This window comes from Mustelus asterias, chromosome 3 (assembly GCF_964213995.1).
Source record: "Mustelus asterias chromosome 3, sMusAst1.hap1.1, whole genome shotgun sequence".
Lineage (NCBI taxonomy): Eukaryota > Metazoa > Chordata > Chondrichthyes > Carcharhiniformes > Triakidae > Mustelus > Mustelus asterias.
The window spans coordinates 116,822,410-116,843,341 of record NC_135803.1 but is presented as its reverse complement, the minus strand read 5'-3'; the positions used below and the strand labels follow the sequence as shown (position 1 = coordinate 116,843,341).

At 45.1% G+C, this 20,932-nt stretch overlaps 1 protein-coding gene across 3 annotated transcripts in view; it reads right to left on the bottom strand.

Annotated features, from left to right (window-relative positions):
• The window catches only part of uba3 (ubiquitin-like modifier activating enzyme 3), a 35,296-nt gene extending 24,618 nt beyond the window's left edge, over window positions 1–10,678 (bottom strand). The window contains exons 1-6 of one of the 3 annotated variants that reach the window (XM_078209470.1): window positions 10,564–10,678; window positions 10,412–10,450; window positions 9,066–9,186; window positions 3,945–4,025; window positions 1,583–1,665; window positions 902–982 (exon numbers count right to left, since the gene is read on the bottom strand). In XM_078209470.1, coding sequence (XP_078065596.1) covers window positions 902–982; window positions 1,583–1,665; window positions 3,945–4,025; window positions 9,066–9,186; window positions 10,412–10,450; window positions 10,564–10,583 — 425 coding nt within the window. In that variant the 5' untranslated portion in view covers window positions 10,584–10,678. Of the gene's footprint in view, window positions 1–901; window positions 983–1,582; window positions 1,666–3,944; window positions 4,026–9,065; window positions 9,187–10,411; window positions 10,451–10,492 lie in introns of all 3 variants that reach the window. The other 2 variants (XM_078209472.1, XM_078209471.1) reach the window with 2 other exon arrangements.
• Between the last annotated feature and the right edge of the window lie 10,254 nt (window positions 10,679–20,932).

Genomic DNA, 20,932 nt, shown 5'->3' with positions numbered 1-20,932 from the left:
AAGAGGATTGCAAATTCCTCATTTGCAAAAAGCCAGTTGTTCTTTCTGAATTTAAAGAACTGCTGCATTTGGAAGCAATAGCAAAATGCAAGGATTGAGTTCCTGCAAATAAAATGTTTATGTAAGTTGATAGGCATCGAGTGAATTTTACACCTTGGTCCCCTTCTTCAACTTCCTCTGTCTCAAAGACATCTGGAAATCAATAATTGCAGTTTTATACCAGTTAAAGTAAACTAAACATTAACTATGGGACCATCATGCATTATCAAGGATAAATAAGGACAGGAAATTATGTCAATCACATTAAAATGCTGTGTCTAGTGGTTGCTTTGTGTTTAGCACTGATCCTATATTGATCTTTGTAGCTGTAACTTGCAATGTAATGGCAGAACACAAGGTCTCAATTAATCAGAAAATACAATACTACGCCCAAAGGGAAAATAGTATCTACCCAAGCTTCAGAAGAACGCCTTCTCTGACCAACCAGTCTTGTATACTATGTAGATTCGTACACAGATTTTAACGGAAGAGAAATGAATTGAAAAGAGACACACAGAAACAACTATAACAAAGGAAAACAAGATAACCTGACTGATGCAGTAACAGAAAATCACTTTATATCACAAACATGAAATTCAGATTTCAAGTGTCTCAATCAAACATTGCAGTTAAGTGTAGAGAATAATGGGCAACAAACAAGTGCAAGTTTTAGAAATGCTGAGCTATCCCTGGAGGAAAAAAACAATTTGGAACAAGATTTTAATAGTCTAGTATCTAACTCTAGAGATAAGCATTCCACAGAATGGTTTTAGTTTTTAGCCATCCTGCTGAAGGTCAATCCCATTTTCAGATCAATTTCATCTCGCTGCCACAATGAAGTCATTTTCTAAACAAAGGATACGGAACTACATTGCAACCAGGTACCCGGCTGTTAATGAACTCAGCAGCCACTTCAGCTTTTGGCCTTCCTACATCTTTCGGTCTGTTTAAAAAAAGTTAACATTGAAAGTAACATTTTGCTAATAGAAAATTATTAAACATCCACTAATCAAACTGCACTGAGAACATGACCAAAGCAAGAAGCCAACTTTAAAAATTTCACTAATGTAAAAAGATTAGCACATGAAGACAAATCAAGAATTTTGATATGAAAGCAGTCAGCTTTAAACTACATCCCACGCAGCTTTGGATATTATACTCCCCATAGGGCCAATCACTCTATGAAGAAAACAAGTGAATATAGAACTTTTGCAATTGTCAAATATTTAACCGAGGGGCATATTGAAATAAATAAGGCAGAACATTTAAATTTTAAATCGCTGTTTTATAAACTAAGCTTTTGTAAACAGCCATACAATGCTGCACTCACAAGTGTGCATCTTGGAACAAAAACTATTTCAATGCAAAAAATCAACAATGGCACATCTGTAATAGTAATTATACTGACTTTCTAAAAAATTTTTTTTAAATGTTTACAACTGTTGACTTAAAAGCATGTTCTAAACAAACTACAATTCAGAGGACGTAATTCAGAAAATCAGTAACTGCAAAATTTACAATGCAACAGTATATAACTACTTACCTAAATAAAAATTGCCTGTTCAGATTAGAAACATCTATTGTATCCATATCAATTACATCAATTTGTCTGAAGCCCATTAGAGCCTGTGATAAGAAAATGAGGTCAGTGGTAGCATACAACAGAGCTATTGAACAACATTTGTACATGTGAAGTTCAATTTGAAATGCTAAATGGTTCAGGAATAGACTGTTGGGTTAACTGATAGCATTACAAATATCAGTAAGAACTGCTTTATGTTCTACCACAGTCTGACTTATGTTGGAGCTGACTGTCCCATTTACAAAGGTCAATAGGCTACATTTGGACCGAGCAGCCCTACATGCAAGGTTACATAAAGGCCCAACTCAGTTTAAAGGACATTTTTTGCGATGAACACTTCACATTTACACTACAGTTCCCCCACTTTTCAACATATATCCAGCGAAACACGAATGCTCAGATCATTCTAGGTCTTGAGATGTTTTGTTGTATGGCTGCTAGAATTCAGGTTTATGGAAATTCCAGGACACTCTTTTTTAAAAAATGTAACTCATTCTATCGAGTTTCTTATAGGCAATAAAAGATCACCCCTTCTTACAAGTTTTCTAGACAACATTCAACCAAATTCCAACACAAATTCACTTGCCATTCATCTTATTGCTGTTTGTGGAACCTTAATGTGAAAAGTGTTGTGTTTTTGCCTACTTAACAAAAACTGTAATTCAAAATGATCAAAAGTGTGATGCGCCAAACATTTCTGAGATTTAAGTTCCTTTATAAATGCAAAGTATATCGTCAACTGTCGGTTCTAAGATGGTGGAATAAAATGCCTCAAGCATGAATGGGACAGAACACAAGATGACCCGAAGTTAGACACCAGAGTAGAGAATAAGCTGAGCAAGGAAGAAACAATGCCACCTGGTTCAAAAGTCAAAGGGTGAAGGGAGGGAGGAAGGTTGTAATAATACTGTCCTCTTTGGCTTTAAGGACAGGCACACAAAAGCAGGTCAGAGGCTCGGTATTCTGCAGCAAGTGACTCCTCAAAGTCTTTCTACCATTTATAAGGCACAGCTCAGTGTGATGAAATACTGTCCACTTACCTGAAGGAGTGAACCTTCAACCACATTCGAGAAGCTCAACACCATCCCGAACAAAGAAGCCCATATAATTCACAATCCACCACCTTAAACATTCACTCCTGCCACCAGTGCAGTCTACCATCTACAAGACCCACTGTTGCTACTTGCTAATGCTTTAAGAACCAAACCCACGACCTCAACCTAGAAGGTCAAGGGTAGCAGGATAAGGGGACACCACGACCTTCACGTTCTTCTCCAAGTCACATCACCCTGACTAAGATATTTATCACCACTCCATCATCATCAAAATTGTGGAATTTGAACTGTGGGAACACCTTCACTACATGGACTGCAGTGGTTTAAGGCAGAGACTCACCACAACCTTTTCAAGGGCAATTAAGGATAGGCTACAAATGCTGGCCTTGTCAGCAATGACCACATACTATGAATGAAAGGGAAAGCATTATTGGCACCTGGGTCACAACATAGTGAATGCTGTTATGATGCAGAGCCTGAAAGTTGAACTCTCAAAATATTCCTAGAGTCAGCCAGCATGGTGACTGCCAGCTCATCTGATTTCCCATGCACTAATCCAGCTTCCTCTCTACTTTTAAACTCTTGAAAGTTTAACAAATTCAGTACTCCGATCATTCTTCAGTTAAATTCGCCACCTTGCTAACCATGCCTATTCCCTTATCAGCACAGAACTGCTACAAATCCAAATGCTAACTGTTGGTTGTAAACAAGTTTACAGTTTAGCAAGTATTGTCAAATATTTGGCTAAATCATTGGAAACCAGCAGGAAATGATTGCCTTTCTTTTTTAGGAACATTAACACGAAGTGTGATGGTAGTGTGCCAGATTCAAAGCTTTACAGAAACGCCATATGGCAAATCAGATATTGTGCAGTACTGGAGGACATGAATGACAGCACAAACTGTGCAACTCTGCTGCCAAATGGGGCTTGTCCCTTTAAAGCCACAAATTCAATTGCTTTAAAGTAAACTCAAGATGAGGTCAGAATTAAACAGTTATTATTATTTCAGGCTTCAGGTCCATAGCTACCTATTTAAAGATTATTCTGAACTTGTAATACTCTGCTACTATCTGGAGTGTGATGTGCGTGCTAGATGCAACAAATCTTAATGTAATATTGATATAGATAGATATATAAACTGACCACTTGCATCAAAAAACCAGGTCAGAGTTTTTGCGATAGGGTTGTCCTGAATTCAAACCGCAGCCCCATTTAATTTCAGAACTTTTCGTATAATCAGGAAACAGTTTTTAAAAAAATACATTACCAGATTTTTAAGAAGTTCACATCCTAAACCTCCTGCTCCAATAACTAGAACTTTGCAGGTCTCTAGAAGAAACTGGAGTGACTGCAGAAACAAATACTATCGCTCAGTCAACATCACAGAATAAAAAACAGAAAATTGTAAGGCTTTTAAACAGATTTGCAATAAATGTGTTTTGATTCAACTTAATTATACACCCATAAATATCCAGTTTAAATTCATTATAGAGACATTAACAATACTCCACAAAAAAGACTATGTGGTAGGTAGGAATGGCTTTCAAAATATGCATCAACTTGGATTTTGTGGCTGGCAGCAAAGCAAAGATGTTTGCTGCTAATAAAAGCTGTCAATAAAAACCTCGCTGAAATCTAGCAATCTCTTCAGTGTGAGCTTTATCTCTTTTGCAGTACACTGGATTATAACATTCTTTAGGGGATTGCCAGCATGGAGCTGCAGTGATGTAATCATACTAAACAGCCAATCACATTAACAAATTCTCAAGGGTAGCCAAAAAAGCACTAAAATCAAACCACCATTTAAAAAAACTTTTACACACAGCAAGATAAAGATTGGGATATAGATGTTAGGTGAAGATGGAAGCTGAAATGCCATGAAAAGAAATTTTAAAAACATTTTTTAAAATTTAGTTTAAATATCTAGGTTAAATTCATTATGGAGACATTAACAGTACTCCACAAAGAGCCAGATCTATTGTTCAATAATAGATATTACGCCGATCACCATGAAAAAGTCAGTCACACCTGGTAAAATAGGAGAAATTCTTCTCATCAACCATTTGACTATTTGCTGGGTTGGAGGGCAGGGACACAGTGCAGCCTCTAGCAGAGCAGGGAGTAAGAGGATTTCTGCATTCATGCGCAATCCTGAGGTTTTGCTCATTCTTACAGCAGTAATGATGAACACAGAATACACCCACAAAAATGCCTTATCTTGTCAGCTTGGAGCTTGTGTGGATCATGAATTGCATTCAATTTGAATTTAGTTTTTGGAGCAAGGAGATGGATTTGAGTCTGCCTGGTCCACTCTAGCATTGGCTTTGTAACTTTAAAAATGGAATAAAAATTTAAAAAAAACATCCCAACAAACTTTGGGCCATCAACTTTTACAGAGCAGCTCCTTTTTCCGAGCTTCGGTCCCCATTTGTGTACACATACAAGGGATGGATAATTTACACTACTCTTTTGGGTGTGTTGAGATTTTATATGTAAAAGTGGACCAGTATGTGGGAAAAGAGATCATGCAAGCTTTCACAACTGGTACCTCTTTTAGGGTACCAACCAAATAAACAAAATCAAATTAACTTTGGGACAACTCAAAGGGCAGCTCCCTAAAAGGTGGGGAACCGCCCGAAACAAAAAAACAAAGCGGAAAGGAAACTTAAAACATCAAATTAAAATGTGATTAGAGGGGTTGATAATTATCCAGTCCCTGCGGTGCCCAGCAGGCACGGAAGGCATCAACTGTGCCCCCAGACACCCACTATACAAACTAAACTCCAGAAAATTCTGAAAGTACCCTGCTAATTTTTCACTTAGATAAGTTTGAGTGAAAGATTGTATGTTTGATTTCAAATTTAAATGTTTTTTTCCCTACCAGATAAAGATTTACCAGATAAAGACATTTTATTCATACATTAAGAGCAAAAGGGTTGTCAGGGGAAAAAATCGGACCTCTCAGGGACAAAAGTGGGGAATTATGCTCAGAGCCCAAAGTAGTAGGGGAGATCCTAAATGAATACTTTGCGTTGGTATTCACAAAGGAGAGGGATGTGTTGACTGGGAGTGTCTCGGAGGGGAGTGTTGACCCGTCAGAGAAAATCTCCATTACAAGGGAGGAAGTGTTAGGTTTTTTAGGGAATATAAAGACTGACAAATCCCCACGGCCTGATGGAATCTATCCCAGGCTGCTCAGGGAGACGAGAGATGAAATCGCTGGGCTCTGACGCAAATCTTTGTCATGTCACTGGACGCAGGTGAGGTCCCAGAGGATTGGAGGATAGCTAATGTGGTCCCGTTATTTAAGAAGGGTAGGAAGGATAACCCGGGAAATTATAGGCCGGTGAGCTTGACGTCCGTGGTAGGGAAGTTGTTGGAGAGGATTCTTAGAGATAGGATGTATGCGCATTTAGAAAGGAATAAACTCATTAACGATAGCATGGTTTTGTGAGAGGGAGGTCATGCCTCACTAACCTGGTGGAGTTTTTTGAAGAAGTGACTAGAATGGTTGACGAGGGAAGGGCCGTGGATGTCGTCTATATGGACTTTAGTAAAGCGTTTGACAAAGTCCCTCATGGTAGGTTGGTGCAAAAGGTTGGATCTCATGGGATAAAAGGGGAGGTGGCTAGATGGGTGGAGAACTGGCTTGGTCACAGAAGACAGAGGGTGGTGGTGGAAGGGTCTTTTTCCGGCTGGAGGCCTGTGACTAGTGGTGTTCCGCAGGGCTCTGTATTGGGATCTCTGCTGTTTGTGATTTATATAAACGATCTGGAAGAAGGTGTAACTGGGGTGATCAGTAAGTTTGCGGACGACACAAAAATGGCTGGACTTGCAGATAGTGAGGAACATTGTCAGAGGCTACAGGAGGTTATAGATAGGCTGGAAATTTGGGCAAAGAAATGGGAGATGGAGTTCAATCCAGATAAATGCGAAGTGATGCATTTTGGTAGAACTAACGTAGTGGGGGAGCTATACGATAAATGGCAGAACCATAAAGGGTGTAGATACACAGAAGGACCTGGGTGTGCAAGTCCACAGATCGTTGAAGATGACGTCACAGGTGGAGAAGGTAGTGAAGAAGGCATATGGCATGCTTGCCTTTATAGGACGGGGCATAGAGTATAAAAGTTGGGGTCTGATGTTGCAGTTGTATAAAACGTTGGTTCGGCCGCATTTGGAATACTGCGCCCAGTTCTGGTCGCCACACTACCGGAAGGACGTGGAGGCTTTAGAGGGAGTGCAGAGGAGGTTTACCAGGATGTTGCCTGGTATAGAAGGGCTTAGTTAGGAGGAGAGATTGAGTAAACTGGGGTTGTTCTCACTGGAAAGACGGAGGATGAGGGGGTGACCTAATAGAGGTGTATAAAATTATGAAAGGCATAGATAGGGTGAACGGTGGGAAGCTTTTCCCCAGGTCGGTGGTGACGTTCACGAGGGGTCATAGGTTCAAGGTTGGGGGGGTTTAAACACGGATATCAGAAGGACGTTTTTTTTTTACACAGAGGGTGGTGGGGGCCTGGAATGCGCTGCTGGGCAAAGTGGTGGAGGCGGGGACACTGGGAACGTTTAAGACATATCTCGATAGCCACATGAACAGAGTGGGAATGGAGGGATACAAAAGAATGGTCTAGTTTGGACCAGGGAGCGGCGCGGGCTTGGAGGGCCGAAGGGCCTGTTCCTGTGCTATATTGTTCTTTGTTTATTTATGCTGGGGAATAGCATACATTCCAAATTTTAGCACCCTAAAATTTGGTTATATGCAATATAGATTAAATGTTCTGTGATGTAAGTTTACTTGGGCAGAGTCCTCAATGCTGCACCAAGGAGACAATTGCATTATCAGGGTAAATACAAAGCCAAATGTCAGTTATGTGCACTTTTTTCACATTGTGAATCTATGTCCTCAAGATCTAGGTTATGCTTTCCTCATAACATTTCATTGCTGATAGAAGAGACCTTAATCCCATCAGTCTGCAACTGATTCAAAGTCAAATCCTGTATGCAACAGGGCAAAGCATAATTCAGGGACTAAATTACATGTTCTTGATATTTCACTAACTGATAATGATTCATTGCCAGTTAGTCATGAGTTACTTCCCCACAAAGATGGGAACTAAGAGGCCGAGTAAATCTGTATGACTCGTGCATGCCTCAACAGCCAATTACAAGCAGCGGTGACAAAGATTTCACAGTTTATTGATAAAGGAAATATAGACGATCTCGTGTTATATAGATTTTAAAAGGCTTTTGATAATTTGCCACGTGGACAGCTCATTGATAAGATGAAGGCACACAGTACCAAATGAAATGAGATAGTGTGTATAGGAAGTTATTTATAAAATAATAAATGGACAGTTGTGGTCACAGAATGTGGGAGTCTATCAGTTGATCTCCTATACCATTGACTGGCAGTCAAGACCAAGTATAGTTTACAAATAAAACAAAGATTAAAGACTGTTGGATAAGGGGATTAGAGCAGGCAGTTGTAATATACGTGCCCCATTTAAATCAAACATTCAATCACTACCTCTGTGTGATTCTTTGTTAATATATTTCTAATTAAATACCAAAACCTGAGAATTTGGGAATCCCCAAAGTACAGGAGCTTACAAGTTTCTCTGCAGTTGAGGTGGAGCATAATATCAAGACTCTACAATGTTATCACTAACGAGAAATTGAAAATGCAGCCAGACAAATTTATATGGACAGTTTCACGATTTTAAAGCATTCACAGCGCAGAAATATGCAACTCAGTCCAACAGGTCTATGTCAGTGTTAATGTTCCACACGAGCCTCCATCCACACTAATGCACCACATCTTCAGTGCAGTAACATGGATAGATTATATTGCTTTCTCTCTTTTTCAAATCTACTTTCTGCTTTAATGCATCAATGTTTGTCTCAACTACTCTCACATAGTAGCAACTTCCATATCCTAATTACGCGAATATAAATTAATGCATTCACATTTATAAATGGGAGGAGTAGGCTAAAATCTGACAAAGTAAGATTTTGTAGACAGAAAGTGAATGCAGTTACAAAGAGGGCAATTTAACCTACTGGCAAGAATTTGACTGAATCAGACTAATCCATTTTAATTCCGGTCACAAAAAAGGAGGAAATATAGCCACAGGATGCAAACTTCAGGAGTGAACTAAATTACTGTGTTGAGTTAATCAAGTAAATAAATAAAAACAGCAAAATTGACTGTTTCAATTACAGAAGCTTGAGGTTTTACAGCAGAGATAGTTTTCCCAATTTAATCAGCTATTGCATAAGTCACTGGTGTTTGATTTGGTTAGCTCCCATTGTGATATACAAGAACATTCAGCAAAACAAAAAAAGCTGCAATCCAACACCAAACTTGATTTATAATGTTTCTCACTTCAGTACTTGGTTCAAAGTCAGGATGTGTGAATGGTCCTGAACGCTCAAGGAACTTCTTCACGTGATTCCAGCGACCTTCCCAGTCTCCAGTGTCCCCATACCCACCATCAACAGCCATTCTGCATAGAACACAATAAACTCAACTAGAATTTTAGTTTTCACAACACAGCATAATTATTAGAAATATGAATGAAAACAACTATGCCTTAGGTATTTTCAACAATATTTTTAAAAAAGTAGATAAGATTAAATGACACCAAAAGCTACATTTTTTAACTTTTAAATTAGAAGACCAGACCCAAAAAGTCACTCTCAAATTATACAAAATTGAAGTATCTCTCAATTGGGGAGTTTTCAACAATCTCATCTAGGACTAAAACAAAGTGAAAACAGAACCTTTTCTTGGAATGATCATTAAATTTTATAAGCAACACTGACACCAGCCAAACAAAAGTGTCAATTTTACACAATTTGCAATTCTTCCCATTCAACCAAGAATAGTTCTGATGTGCTGCAGAATAGGCGGGGGAAAAGGAAATTTTTAAAAATCAATTGATTGTAACTCTACAGATAGTTCAGTAGTATAAAATATCATAACCAAGCAACACATTATCATTGGACTCCAACACAACATAAAGGAGCAGGACAAATTAAGGTGCTGATCTTCTCTATCATGCAGGATGCAGCTTTATTAGCTCAAAGATTTAAACATGAAGGATTGTTACCTTGAACATTTCACAGCACTATTAGCAGGCATTTGTGAGGTCTCCTACTGACTTTCCCATTTCAGGGATAATACATGGGACAGATTTTTTTTTAAAATAGGAGGGGAATACAGACTTTCCACTTAAAGAGGAAGTTATCTGGCGCTTAAACCAAACCACATGAAGCAATTTTAAAATGGAAATATATAAATTTAAACCACGGCAATTTTAGAGAGTTGCAGCAAAACATTTGAATCCAGATTTGTCCCAACGTTCCTATAGAAATTGCGCAAACTTAATTGTGAATTTAGTTGACAATTTGCCTCGCGTGATATTAAATTCAAACCACTGAATAAGTGCTTAATAACGCCACTTAATGTTTCAACGTTTATTGCAAAATGTTTACATCCTGCATGAAAGTGCATTTGGCATTCCAATCAATTGCCCAGATTTGCTCTCTTTTAAAAATAAATTCCTATCCCTCCAAGCCATTAACTCCTGGGTTTAGGACGAATAAGGATGCAGGTTGAGGCCGGATTGATCTCGCTGCTCGGGGCTGCAGCTTATTATAACAAGCCCACAGCCTCAAGAGCCTTACACAGGCAGAAAACCAGGGCCGCTACGTTCATTCAACACTAACTTGTCAGTGTGCTCTTCTACTTTCCTTCTTTTCTTCTCCCTAAAAAAAAGAGAGAATAAAAGAAGGTTCAGACGTGCTCACCCAAGAGAAGTACGAGCAGAAGTCAATGTGAAAGAGGCCTGACCGGCCGGAGTTCACTCGGGGATACTCACGGCTCCGCGACATCCGCCATATTTTCCTCCTCCCATAATCCATCAGGCTCACCATACCCCCGGGGGAGGGAGAGAGGGAGGCCGCCGCCACTGTTGACCAATCAGAGCTTCCCACAATGCCGCGCGGTCGGGGTGGCTCTCCGGCGCCTCTCTGTGATGTCACCAGTTGCCTCTGAGCTGCCTCCAGGTGATGGAGGTGGCTGTCTTTCCTCTGAACAGGGGAGGCGATGGCCTGGCGGTATTATGGCTGGACTATTAATCCAGAAGTTCAGCTAATGTTTTGGGGACCTGGGTTTGAAACCTTGCCGTGGCAAGATGGTGGAATTTGAGTGTAGTAAAAAGGATCAATAAATTTAAAAAATCCAAAGATGTGCAGGTTAGGTTGATTGGCCATGCAAAATGTCCCTTAGTGTCAGCGGGATTAGCAGGGTAAATGTGTGGGGTTGCAGAAATAGGGTCTGCATGGGATTGTAGTTGGTGCAGGCTAGATGGGCCAAATGGTTTTCTTTTGCACTGTAGGGATTCTATAAACTCATATAGAACCTACTGACGACCATGAAACCATTGTCAATTGTCGAAAAAAAAGACATCTGATTCACTAATGTCCTTTCCGGAAGGAAATCTGCTGTCCTTGTCTGGCCTATGTGTGACTCCAGAGCCACAGCAATGTGGTTAACTCTCAACTGCCCTCTGAAATGGCCTAGCAAACCACTCAGTTGTATCAATCACTACTGCAGCATTTCAGGAAGGCAGCTTACCACCAGCTTCTCAAGGGCAACTAGGGATGGGCAATAAATGCTGGCCAGCCAGCGACACCCATGTCCCACAAATGAATTTTTTTTAAATCCAAGGGATGTGGGCATTTATTGTCTGTTGCTAATTGCCCTGTCAACTTGAACTGCTGCAGTCCATGTGTCCATAATCAGACAAGATTTGCCTTTCACAAATCTGTGCTGGCTGTTCCGTTAACCCATGTTTATCCACATGTCCATGTGGTCAATCCCTATTAGGGAGGGAGTACCAACTTCTTCATAGAATCATAGAATCACTATAGTGTAGAAGGAGGCCATTCGGCCCATCAAGCCTGCACTGACCACAATCCCAACCTGGCCCTATCCCCATAACCCCATATATTTACTCTGCTAGCCCCCTGACAGGGGCAATTTACCATGACCAATCGACCTAACCCGCATATCTTTGGAGGCCAATTAGCAATGGACAATAAATGCCCACATCCCTTGAAAGAATAAAGCTAAGGGAAAGATTTTGACCCAATGACAGTAAAGGAATGGCGATATATTTCCAAATCAGGATGGTGAGTGGCTTGGACGGGAACTTGCAGATGGTGATGTTCCCATGCACCTACCACTCTTGACTTGTCTTAATGAGCCAATAAAATTGACAGCTTTGGTGAAGGGTCACCCTGACTCAAAATGTTGGCTCTATTCTCTCTCCACAGATGCTGTCAGACGTGCTGAGATTTTCCAGCAGTTTCTGTTTTCTGTTTCAGATTCCAGCATCCGTAGTATTTTGCCATTATATAAGATGGACACTATGTTGCCCCAGGATCAGCAAACACAAATAACCACATGTGCCCCCTGTAGGGTGCTACGAATATTGGATGATGTCATCAACTAGAAATAAACATTGAATGCCACCAAAAACAAATTTCCCACTAAGTCAGGATGATATTAACAATGCAGGCAAGACCTGCAGTGCCCACCAGTCACAGACATCATAAGAACATAAGAACATAAGAAATAGGAGCAGGAGTAGGCCATCTCGCCCCTCGAGCCTGCCCTGCCATTCAATAAGATCATGGCTGATCTGAAGTGGATCAGTTCCACTTACCCGCCTGATCTCTATAACCCCTAATTCCCTGACCGATCAGGAATCCATCTATCCGTGATTTAAACATATTCAACGAGGTAGCCTCCACCACTTCAGTGGGCCGAGAATTCCAGAGATTCACCACCCTCTGAGAGAAGAAGTTCCTCCTCAACTCTGTCCTAAACCGACCCCCCTTTATTTTGAGGCTCTGCCCTCTAGTTCTAGTTTCCTTTCTAAGTGGAAAGAATCTCTCCATCTCTACCCTATCCAGCCCCTTCATTACCTTATAGGTCTCTATAAGATCCCCTCTCAGCCTTCTAAATTCCAACGAATACAAACCCAATCTGCTCAGTCTTTCCTCATAATCAATACCCCTCATCTCTGGTATCAACCTGGTGAACCTTCTCTGCACTCCCTCCAAGGCCAATATATCCTTCCGCAAATAAGGGGACCAATACTGCACACAGTATTCCAGCTGCGGCCTCACCAATGCTCTGTACAGATGCAGCAAGACATCTCTGCTTTTATATTCTATCCCCCTTGCGATATAGGCCAACATCCCATTTGCCTTCTTGATCACCTGTTGCACCTGCAGACTGGGTTTTTGTGTCTCATGCACAAGGACCCCCAGGTCCCTCTGCACAGCAGCATGTTGTAATTTCTTTCCATTTAGATAATAATCCAATTTGCTATTATTTCTTCCAAAGTGAATAACCTCGCATTTGTTAACGTTATTTGTTAACATCACACAAGATAAAACTTCTCTGCCCAAAGGAGAATAATTTCAGCTTCTCCAATTTCTCCATATAACTGATCTCCCTCATCCCTGCTATCATCCTGATAAAAGTCCTCTAGATCCTATTCAGAGCCTTGAAATATGTCTTAAAATGTGGTGCTGAATGTTGTGTATTATATTAAAGCTGAAGCCATGGGTGGCATGGTGGCACAGTGGTTAGCACTGCTGCCTCAGAGCTCCAGGGACCTGGGTTCAATTCCTGGCTTCAATTCCTGGCTTGGGTCACTGACTGTGCGGAGTCTTCACCTTCTCCTTGTGGCTGCGTGAGTTTCCTCCCGGTGCTCTGGTTTCCTCCCACAGTCTGAAAGACATGCTGGTTAGGTGCATTGACCATGCTAAATTCTCCCTCAGTGTACCTGAATAGGCACTGGAGTGTGGCAGCTAGGAGATTTTCACAGTAACTTCATTGCAGTGTTAACGTAAGCCTACTTGTGACACCAGTACTTAATTAGTGATTTGTAAAGGTTTAGTATGACTTCCTCATTTTTGTATTTAATGCCGTGTTTATAAAGCCAATATCCCATGTGTTTTCCTAGCCAATTTTATCAACTTATCCTGCCAATGTCAACGATTTATGAATATGAACCCCCAGGTCCCTCTGAGGCTTGAGTTTTCTCCCCGTCCCTCCCAAAATATTACCATTTAGATTATACTGCCTCTCTGTGTCATTTCTTTGTTCATTATTTCACAATTGTTCACATTAAATTGCGTCTGCCATGTGTCTACCCATTTTACCAATCGCTAGTGCTCCTGAATTCTGCTAATATCATGCTCATTATTTGTTACATTGCCAAGTTTTGTATCCTCTGTATGTATCTAAATTGTACTCTTTATACCCTGTTCAGGTTATTTACATATGATATTACACATAATATAATAAAAGCAATTGTCCTAATACTGAAACCTTAAGGGGAGGGTGGAACACCCGACTACATATATCTCTCCAGTCAGAAAAATATCTGTTCACCCCTACTTTTTGCTCCTATCCCATTGCCAATTTTGCACCCAAGTTACATTCGTCCCTTTAGTGCTGTGCTGCTATTTTCTGAATATTCTACCTTGAAGTACTTCACCAGATGCTGCTTGACAGTCTATACATACAACATCTAATGGCACATTTTTGGCAATCCTCTCTGTTACTACGTCAAAGGACTGAAATCACGTTAGTCAGACTAGATTCGCCTTTAACAAATCAGTGCTGGCTGTCCATGTTTATCCAAATGAAAATTAATTTTGTCCTTGAAAACGGTGTCTAGTAATTTCCTCACCATTGAAGTGATACTGAGCAGTCTGTAGGTACCATGATTATCCTTCTCTCATTTTTCACACACATTTCTCTTTTGCTTGACTATGCTCCCCCTATAAGCTGGCCCTATGTACTGAGCAGTTGGCTTAGTGAGCAATTTGTCCGTGGGAGGGCATGTGCCATCTGGTCTCCCACTCGGAATTCCGAAGGTCATGCTTCACTGTATTTTATAGGAGTCTATATGATGAGCATTCCCAATGGAATTTCTTGATTAAAAATTAAGACGTTGTAAAGCACAGCTCCCATGTTTAGACAAACAAAAGTGCTGACAATTCAAAGACTTAAAATATCCTTGTGCAGCAGTTATTTCCAAATCTGACCCCACTCCACACAGACTGGCATATGTTAAAAGCAATAGATAAAAAGGTACATGATATCTAAATCCACCTGATCTGGAGGAATTGATTATTCTGTGTTTATATACTAGGTTAGCACAAATATGTTGTAACCATTGCCCCCATCCCCCGCCCCACTTCTCCCTCTCCCCTTCCCCCTCCCTTCCGTCTCCCCGTCATTCCCTCCCCTGCCCCCTCCCCTTCCCATCCCCACCCCGACCCTCTCTCCCTCCCCATCCCCCACTCCCTCTCCCTCCCCACCCCCTCCGCACCCCCTCTCCCTCCCACAACCCCTCCCCCGCCCCCACCCACTCCCCTCCCTGCCCACTCCCCTCCCTGCCCAAACCCCTCCCCGCCCCCTCCCTCGCACACTTCCTGCCCCACCCACTCCCCACGCCCACCCCAACTACTCCCCGCCCACTCCCCACCCCATCGACCTCCACACATCCTGCTCGTCCCCCATCCTCTCCTCCTTCTCAACCCCTACCCTCTCCCACCCCCTCCCCTACCCCTCCCCCCACCCTTCCCTCCCACTCACCCCACAACCCTCCCCTCACCCCCTCCCCTGCACCGCCTCTCCTGCACCCCTCCCCTCCCCTCTCCTCCATCCCCTCCCCTCCACCCCCTCCACTCCCCTCCACCCCCTCCCCTCCTCGCCCCTCCACCCCCTCCCCTCCCGTCCACCCCCTCCCCCTCTTCTCCACCTCCTTTCCTCCCCTCCACCCCACCCCACCCCTCCCCTCCCCTCCACCCCACCCCTCCCCACCACCCCACCCCACCCCTCCCCACCACCCCTCCCCTCCCTCCCCTCCTCACCCCTCCACCTCCTCCCCTCCCCTCCCCACCCCACCACCTCCTCCCCTCCTCTCCACTCCCTCCCCTCCCCCTCACCCCTCCCCCTCACCTCTTCCCTCCCCTAATTTCCACCTCAGCCGCACCCTCTTCCCACCCCTCCCCTCACCCACTTCCCTTCCCTCCCCTCCCCCCACCCTCTCCCCTCCCCCCCACCCTCTCCCCTCCCCCCCACCCTCTCCCCTCCCCCCACCCTCTCCCCTCCCCCACCCTCTCCCCTCCCCCCTCACCCTCTCAGCTCCCCTCCACCGCCCCCCCTCCCTTCCCCTTCACCCCCCTCCATCCCCTCCTCTCCACCTCCTCTCCCCTCCTCCACTTCACCTCACCCCTCCCATCCCCTCCACCTCACACCTCCCCTCCCCTAACCTCCATCTCACCCCCCCTCCCCTCTCCTCCAACACCCTCCATCCCCTCCTCTTCCCTCCTCTCCACCCCCTCCCCTCTCTTCCACTCCACCTCGCCCATACCCTCCCCTCCACTTCACCCCTCCCACTCCCCTCCCACCACCCCTTCCCCTCCCCCTCCCTTCCCCCCACCCCTCCCCTCCCCCACCAGCTCCCCTTCCCCCTCCCTTCCCCTCCCGTCCCCTCCCCTCCCCCCCACCTCATCCCATTCCCCCTCCCCCTCCCCCATTTCTTCCCCTTCCCCCCACCCCCTCCCATCCACCCTCCCCCTCCCCCACTCCTCCCCTGCCCCCCACCCCCTCCCCTCACCCACCCCCTCCCCCCAACCCCTCCCCACCCCTCCCCCCTCCCCCCAACTCCTACCCCCCCTACCTCCAACCCCCTACTCTCCACTACCGCCCACCCTCTCCCCTCCCCCCCACCCTCTCCCCTCCCCCCCACCCTCTCCCCTCCCCCCCACCCTCTCCCCTCCCCCCCACCCTCTCCCCTCCCTCCCACCCTCTCCCCTCCCTCCCACCCTCTCCCCTCCCTCCCTCCCACCCTCTCCCCTCCCTCCCACCCTCTCCTCTCCCCCCCACCCTGTCCCCTACCCCCCACCCTCTCCCCTACCCACCACCCTCTCCCCTATCCCCACCCTCTCCCCTACCCCACCCACACCCCTCCACCCCTCCCCTCCCCTCCACCCCCTCCACTCCCTCCCCTCCCCTCCACCCCCCTCCCCTCCCCCCTCCCTTACCCTCCACTCCCCCCTCCCCTCCACCCCATCCCCTCCCCTCCACCATGTCCCCTCCCCTCCACCGCCTCCCATCCCCTCCACCCCCTCCCCTCCCCCCCTCCTCTCCCCCCCTCCCTCCCCACCCGTGCCGTCCCCCTGCCCCTCACACCCCGCCCCTCCCTTCCGGCCCCTCCCCCCCGCCCCTACCCTCCCTTCCCCGCCCTTCCCCGCCCTTCCCCTCCCTCTCCGCGTCTCCCCTTCCTCCCGCGCCCCTCCTCTCCCTCCCCCACCCCTCCCACCTGCCCCTGCCCTACCGCCCCGCCCCTCCCCTCCCCCCGCCCCTCCCCTAACCCCGCCCCTCCCCTAACCCCGCCCCTCCCCTCCACCCCACCCCTCCCCCCGCCCCTCCCCCCTCCCTTCCCCCCACCCCTCCCCTCACCCCCTGCCCTCCCCCCGCCCTCCCCTCACCCCCTGCCCCTCCCCTCAACCCCCTGCCCCTCCCCTCCCCTCCCCTCCCCTCCCCCGTGGTGGTTGATGAAAATAAGTTACAAAGAAGAAAAATAAAGTTATTTACATAAATAGTCTGAATGTAGCCTCAAAAATAAATATTTCACATATTCATGAAACAAGTATGAAACATTGCTAAGGTTACAAGTATTTCTTTTGATACCAATCAAGTAAACAAACTCAAATTAACTTAGGGACAAAGTAAAAGGGGCAGCTCCCCAAAAGGAAGGGGGGAACAGCCCGAACCAAAAACAAAGTCGAAAGGAAACTTAAAACGTCAGACCAAAAGATGATTATCGGGGTCGATAATACACCCCAGCCCCTGCGGCGCCCAGCGGTCGCGGAAGGCGTCAACCGCGCCCGTGAACACCGCATGCTCCCTCTCCAGAGACACCTGGCCGCGAATGTAGCCGCGGTAGAGGGGCAGACAGTCGGGATGGACGGCCCCGTCGATCGCCCGCTGCCTGGACTTATTGATGGGATGTTCCCATGGTAGGGGCGGCACGGTAGCACAGTGGTTAGCACTGCTGCTTCACAGCTCCAGGGTCCCGGGTTCGATTCCCGGCTCGGGTCACTGTCTGTGTGGAGTTTGCACATTCTCCTCGTGTTTGCGTGGGTTTCCTCCGGGTGCTCCGGTTTCCTCCCACAGTCCAAAGATGTGCGGGTTAGGTTGATTGGCCAGGTTAAAATTGCCCCTGAGATGCGTAGGTTAGAGGGATTAGCGGGTAAATATGTGGGGGTAGGGCCTGGGTGGGATTGTGGTCGGTGCAGACTCGATGGGCCGAATGGCCTCCTTCTGCACTGTAGGGTTTCTATGATTTTCTATGATTTTCTATGGTAGCTCTTTCGGCACCAATCAAGTAAACGAACTCAAATTAACTTAGGGACAAAGTAAAAGGGGCGGCTCCCCAAAAGGAAGGGGGGGAACAGCCCGAACCAAAGTCAAAGTCGAAAGGAAACTTAAAACGTCAAACCAAAAGGTGATTATCGGGGTCGATAATACACCCCAGCCCCTGCGGCGCCCAGCGGCCGCGGAAGGCGTCAACCGCGCCCGTGGACACCGCATGCTCCCTCTCCAGAGACACCTGGCCGCGAATGTAGCCGCGGTAGAGGGGCAGACAGTCGGGATGGACGGCCCCGTCGATCGCCCGCTGCCTGGACTTATTGATGGGATGTTCCCATGGTAGAGCTTTATAAGTTCTGTTCATGGCCAGAAAAGCCACATTGGTCCTTTAAAAAATTTGGCATCGTGGTTGGGATTGAGGAGGAGGGTATGGCTGAAATGTAAATATATATGTTTTGGATTCATTTTCACTATTGAAGAAAATACAGCGATAAATGCATTTGATATTGACTTCTAGAATGTAAATGCATAAATGGCCTTCGCTTGGTTTGAGGTACTGAAGATTGATCAATTGCTGGACATGAGAATGCCGTAGAAAATCAGAGAGGTAAGATACGAGCCATTAATTTAGCTAATAGTACTTTGAGATCTGGATTAATTTGAATTAAATTAAGAGCGAGCTTGATTGAATGATTGCACACATGTGTCGAGCTCCTTCCATAAATATCTCAGTAAGAACACAGGAATAAGAGTACGCCATCCAGCCCTTTGAGCTTGTTCTGCTATTATGTCTGATCGGACCCTGATAATCACCTTTTGGTTTGATGTTTTAAGTTTCCTTTCGACTTTGTTTTTGGTTCGGGTTGTTCCCCCTTTCTTTTGGGGAGCTGCCCCTTTTAATTTGACCCTAAGTTAATTTGAGTTCGTTTACTTGGTTGGTGTCGAAAGAAATGTCTGATCGGTACCTTAACTCTACCCAGTTTTGTTCCTTACCTTGATAGTAAAGCTCTATATTTCATGCTTTAATAGGTTTGAATTACATGATTAAACTGTTGCATAATGAATTTCTAGCCATGCTAAAGACTAATGATTCAATCATTCAAAGTTTGAAACAAAATGCCAACCAACACTGATGTGCTTGTTAGGTGCATTGGCTATGCTAAATTCTCTCTGTGTATCCGTACAGGCGCTGGAGTGTGGTGACTAGGGGATTTTCACAATAACTTCATTGCAGTGTTAGCGTAAGCCTACATGACACTAATAAAAATAAATAAATAATAGTTTTCACTTAAAAAACACAGTTTTACTGACTTTTGGAGACTCAAATGATTAATACATAGGAAAACAATGTAATAGAATATTGAGAAATTATATGACCAACACATTTTCTTAGAGTTCCTGAACCTCAAAGTTTCCCACTACACCAGTGGTGGTGGTTAAGGCAGGGGAGGAGAGCTTGTGAGGGGGTGGGGGAAAAGAGAGTGATCCAAGCCAGGAATCAAACCCAGGTCCCTGGAGCTGTGAGGCAGCAGTGCTTGCCACTGTACCACCCTAAAGGCCTAGACTTCCTTATCTAAATGAAAGTGTTGCATATAAAGAGATGTGAGAGGTTTGGGGGCAGAGAGACTGTGTGCGAGGGATTGGCTTTGGCCGTCAGATGTGGGGGAGGTTGGGGGTAAAATAAAGCTGATCACGGGGCCCCATGACCTGAAAATCTACCTCTGCCTACCTAACAGCACTGTTCATGTACCTCAACGCACGGACTGCAGCAGCTCAAGAATTAAGCTCACCACCAGTGTGGTGAAGGGCAGTTAGGGATGAGCATTAAATGCTGGCGTTGCCAGCAGTGTCCACATTTTGAGAATGAACTTTTAAAAAGTAATTTAAAAAAATTCTTCAATCTATGATTCAGAATGAATGAATGCTTGAGAAATTGCCACTGTCTATTTTGTTTCATTTCTTCTTCCCTGGTCTGACTAGTAACTATCACTATTTAGAGTGTGCTGGAAGGCACCTGAAGGAGGTTAAGTGAGTGGTTTGCAAACTTTTTTAATTGAATGACCCTTGCTGTTTGTCATTTTCATAAATGACCTGGATGAGGAAGTGGAGGGATGGGTTGGTAAGTTTGCTGACGACACCAAGGTAGGTGGTGTTGTGGATAGTTTGGAGGGATGTCAGAAGTTGCAGCGAGACATAGATAGAATGCAAGACTGGGCGGAGAAGTGGCAGATGGACTTCAACCCGGATAAGTGTGTAGTGATCCATTTTGGCAGATCCAATGGGATGAAGCAGCAGTATAAAATGAAGGGTACCATTCTTAGCAGTGTAGAGGATCAGAAGGACCTTGGGGTCCGGGTCCATAGGACTCTTAAATCGGCCTCGCAGGTGGAGGATGCGGTCAAGAAGGCGTATGGCGTACTAGCCTTCATTAATCGAGGGATTGAGTTTAGGAGTCGGGAGATAATGCTGCAGCTTTATAGGACCCTGGTTAGACCCCACTTGGAGTACTGCGCGCAGTTCTGGTCACCTCATTACAGGAAAGATGTTGAAGCCATTGAAAGGGTGCAGAGGAGATTTACAAGGATGTTGCCTGGATTGGGGGGTATGCCTTATGAGGATAGGTTGAGGGAGCTTGGTCTCTTCTCCCTGGAGAGACGAAGGATGAGAGGTGACCTGATAGAGGTTTACAAGATGTTGAGGGGTCTGGATAGGGTGGACTCTCAGAGGCTATTTCCAAGGGCTGAAATGGTTGCTACGAGAGGACACAGGTTTAAGGTGCT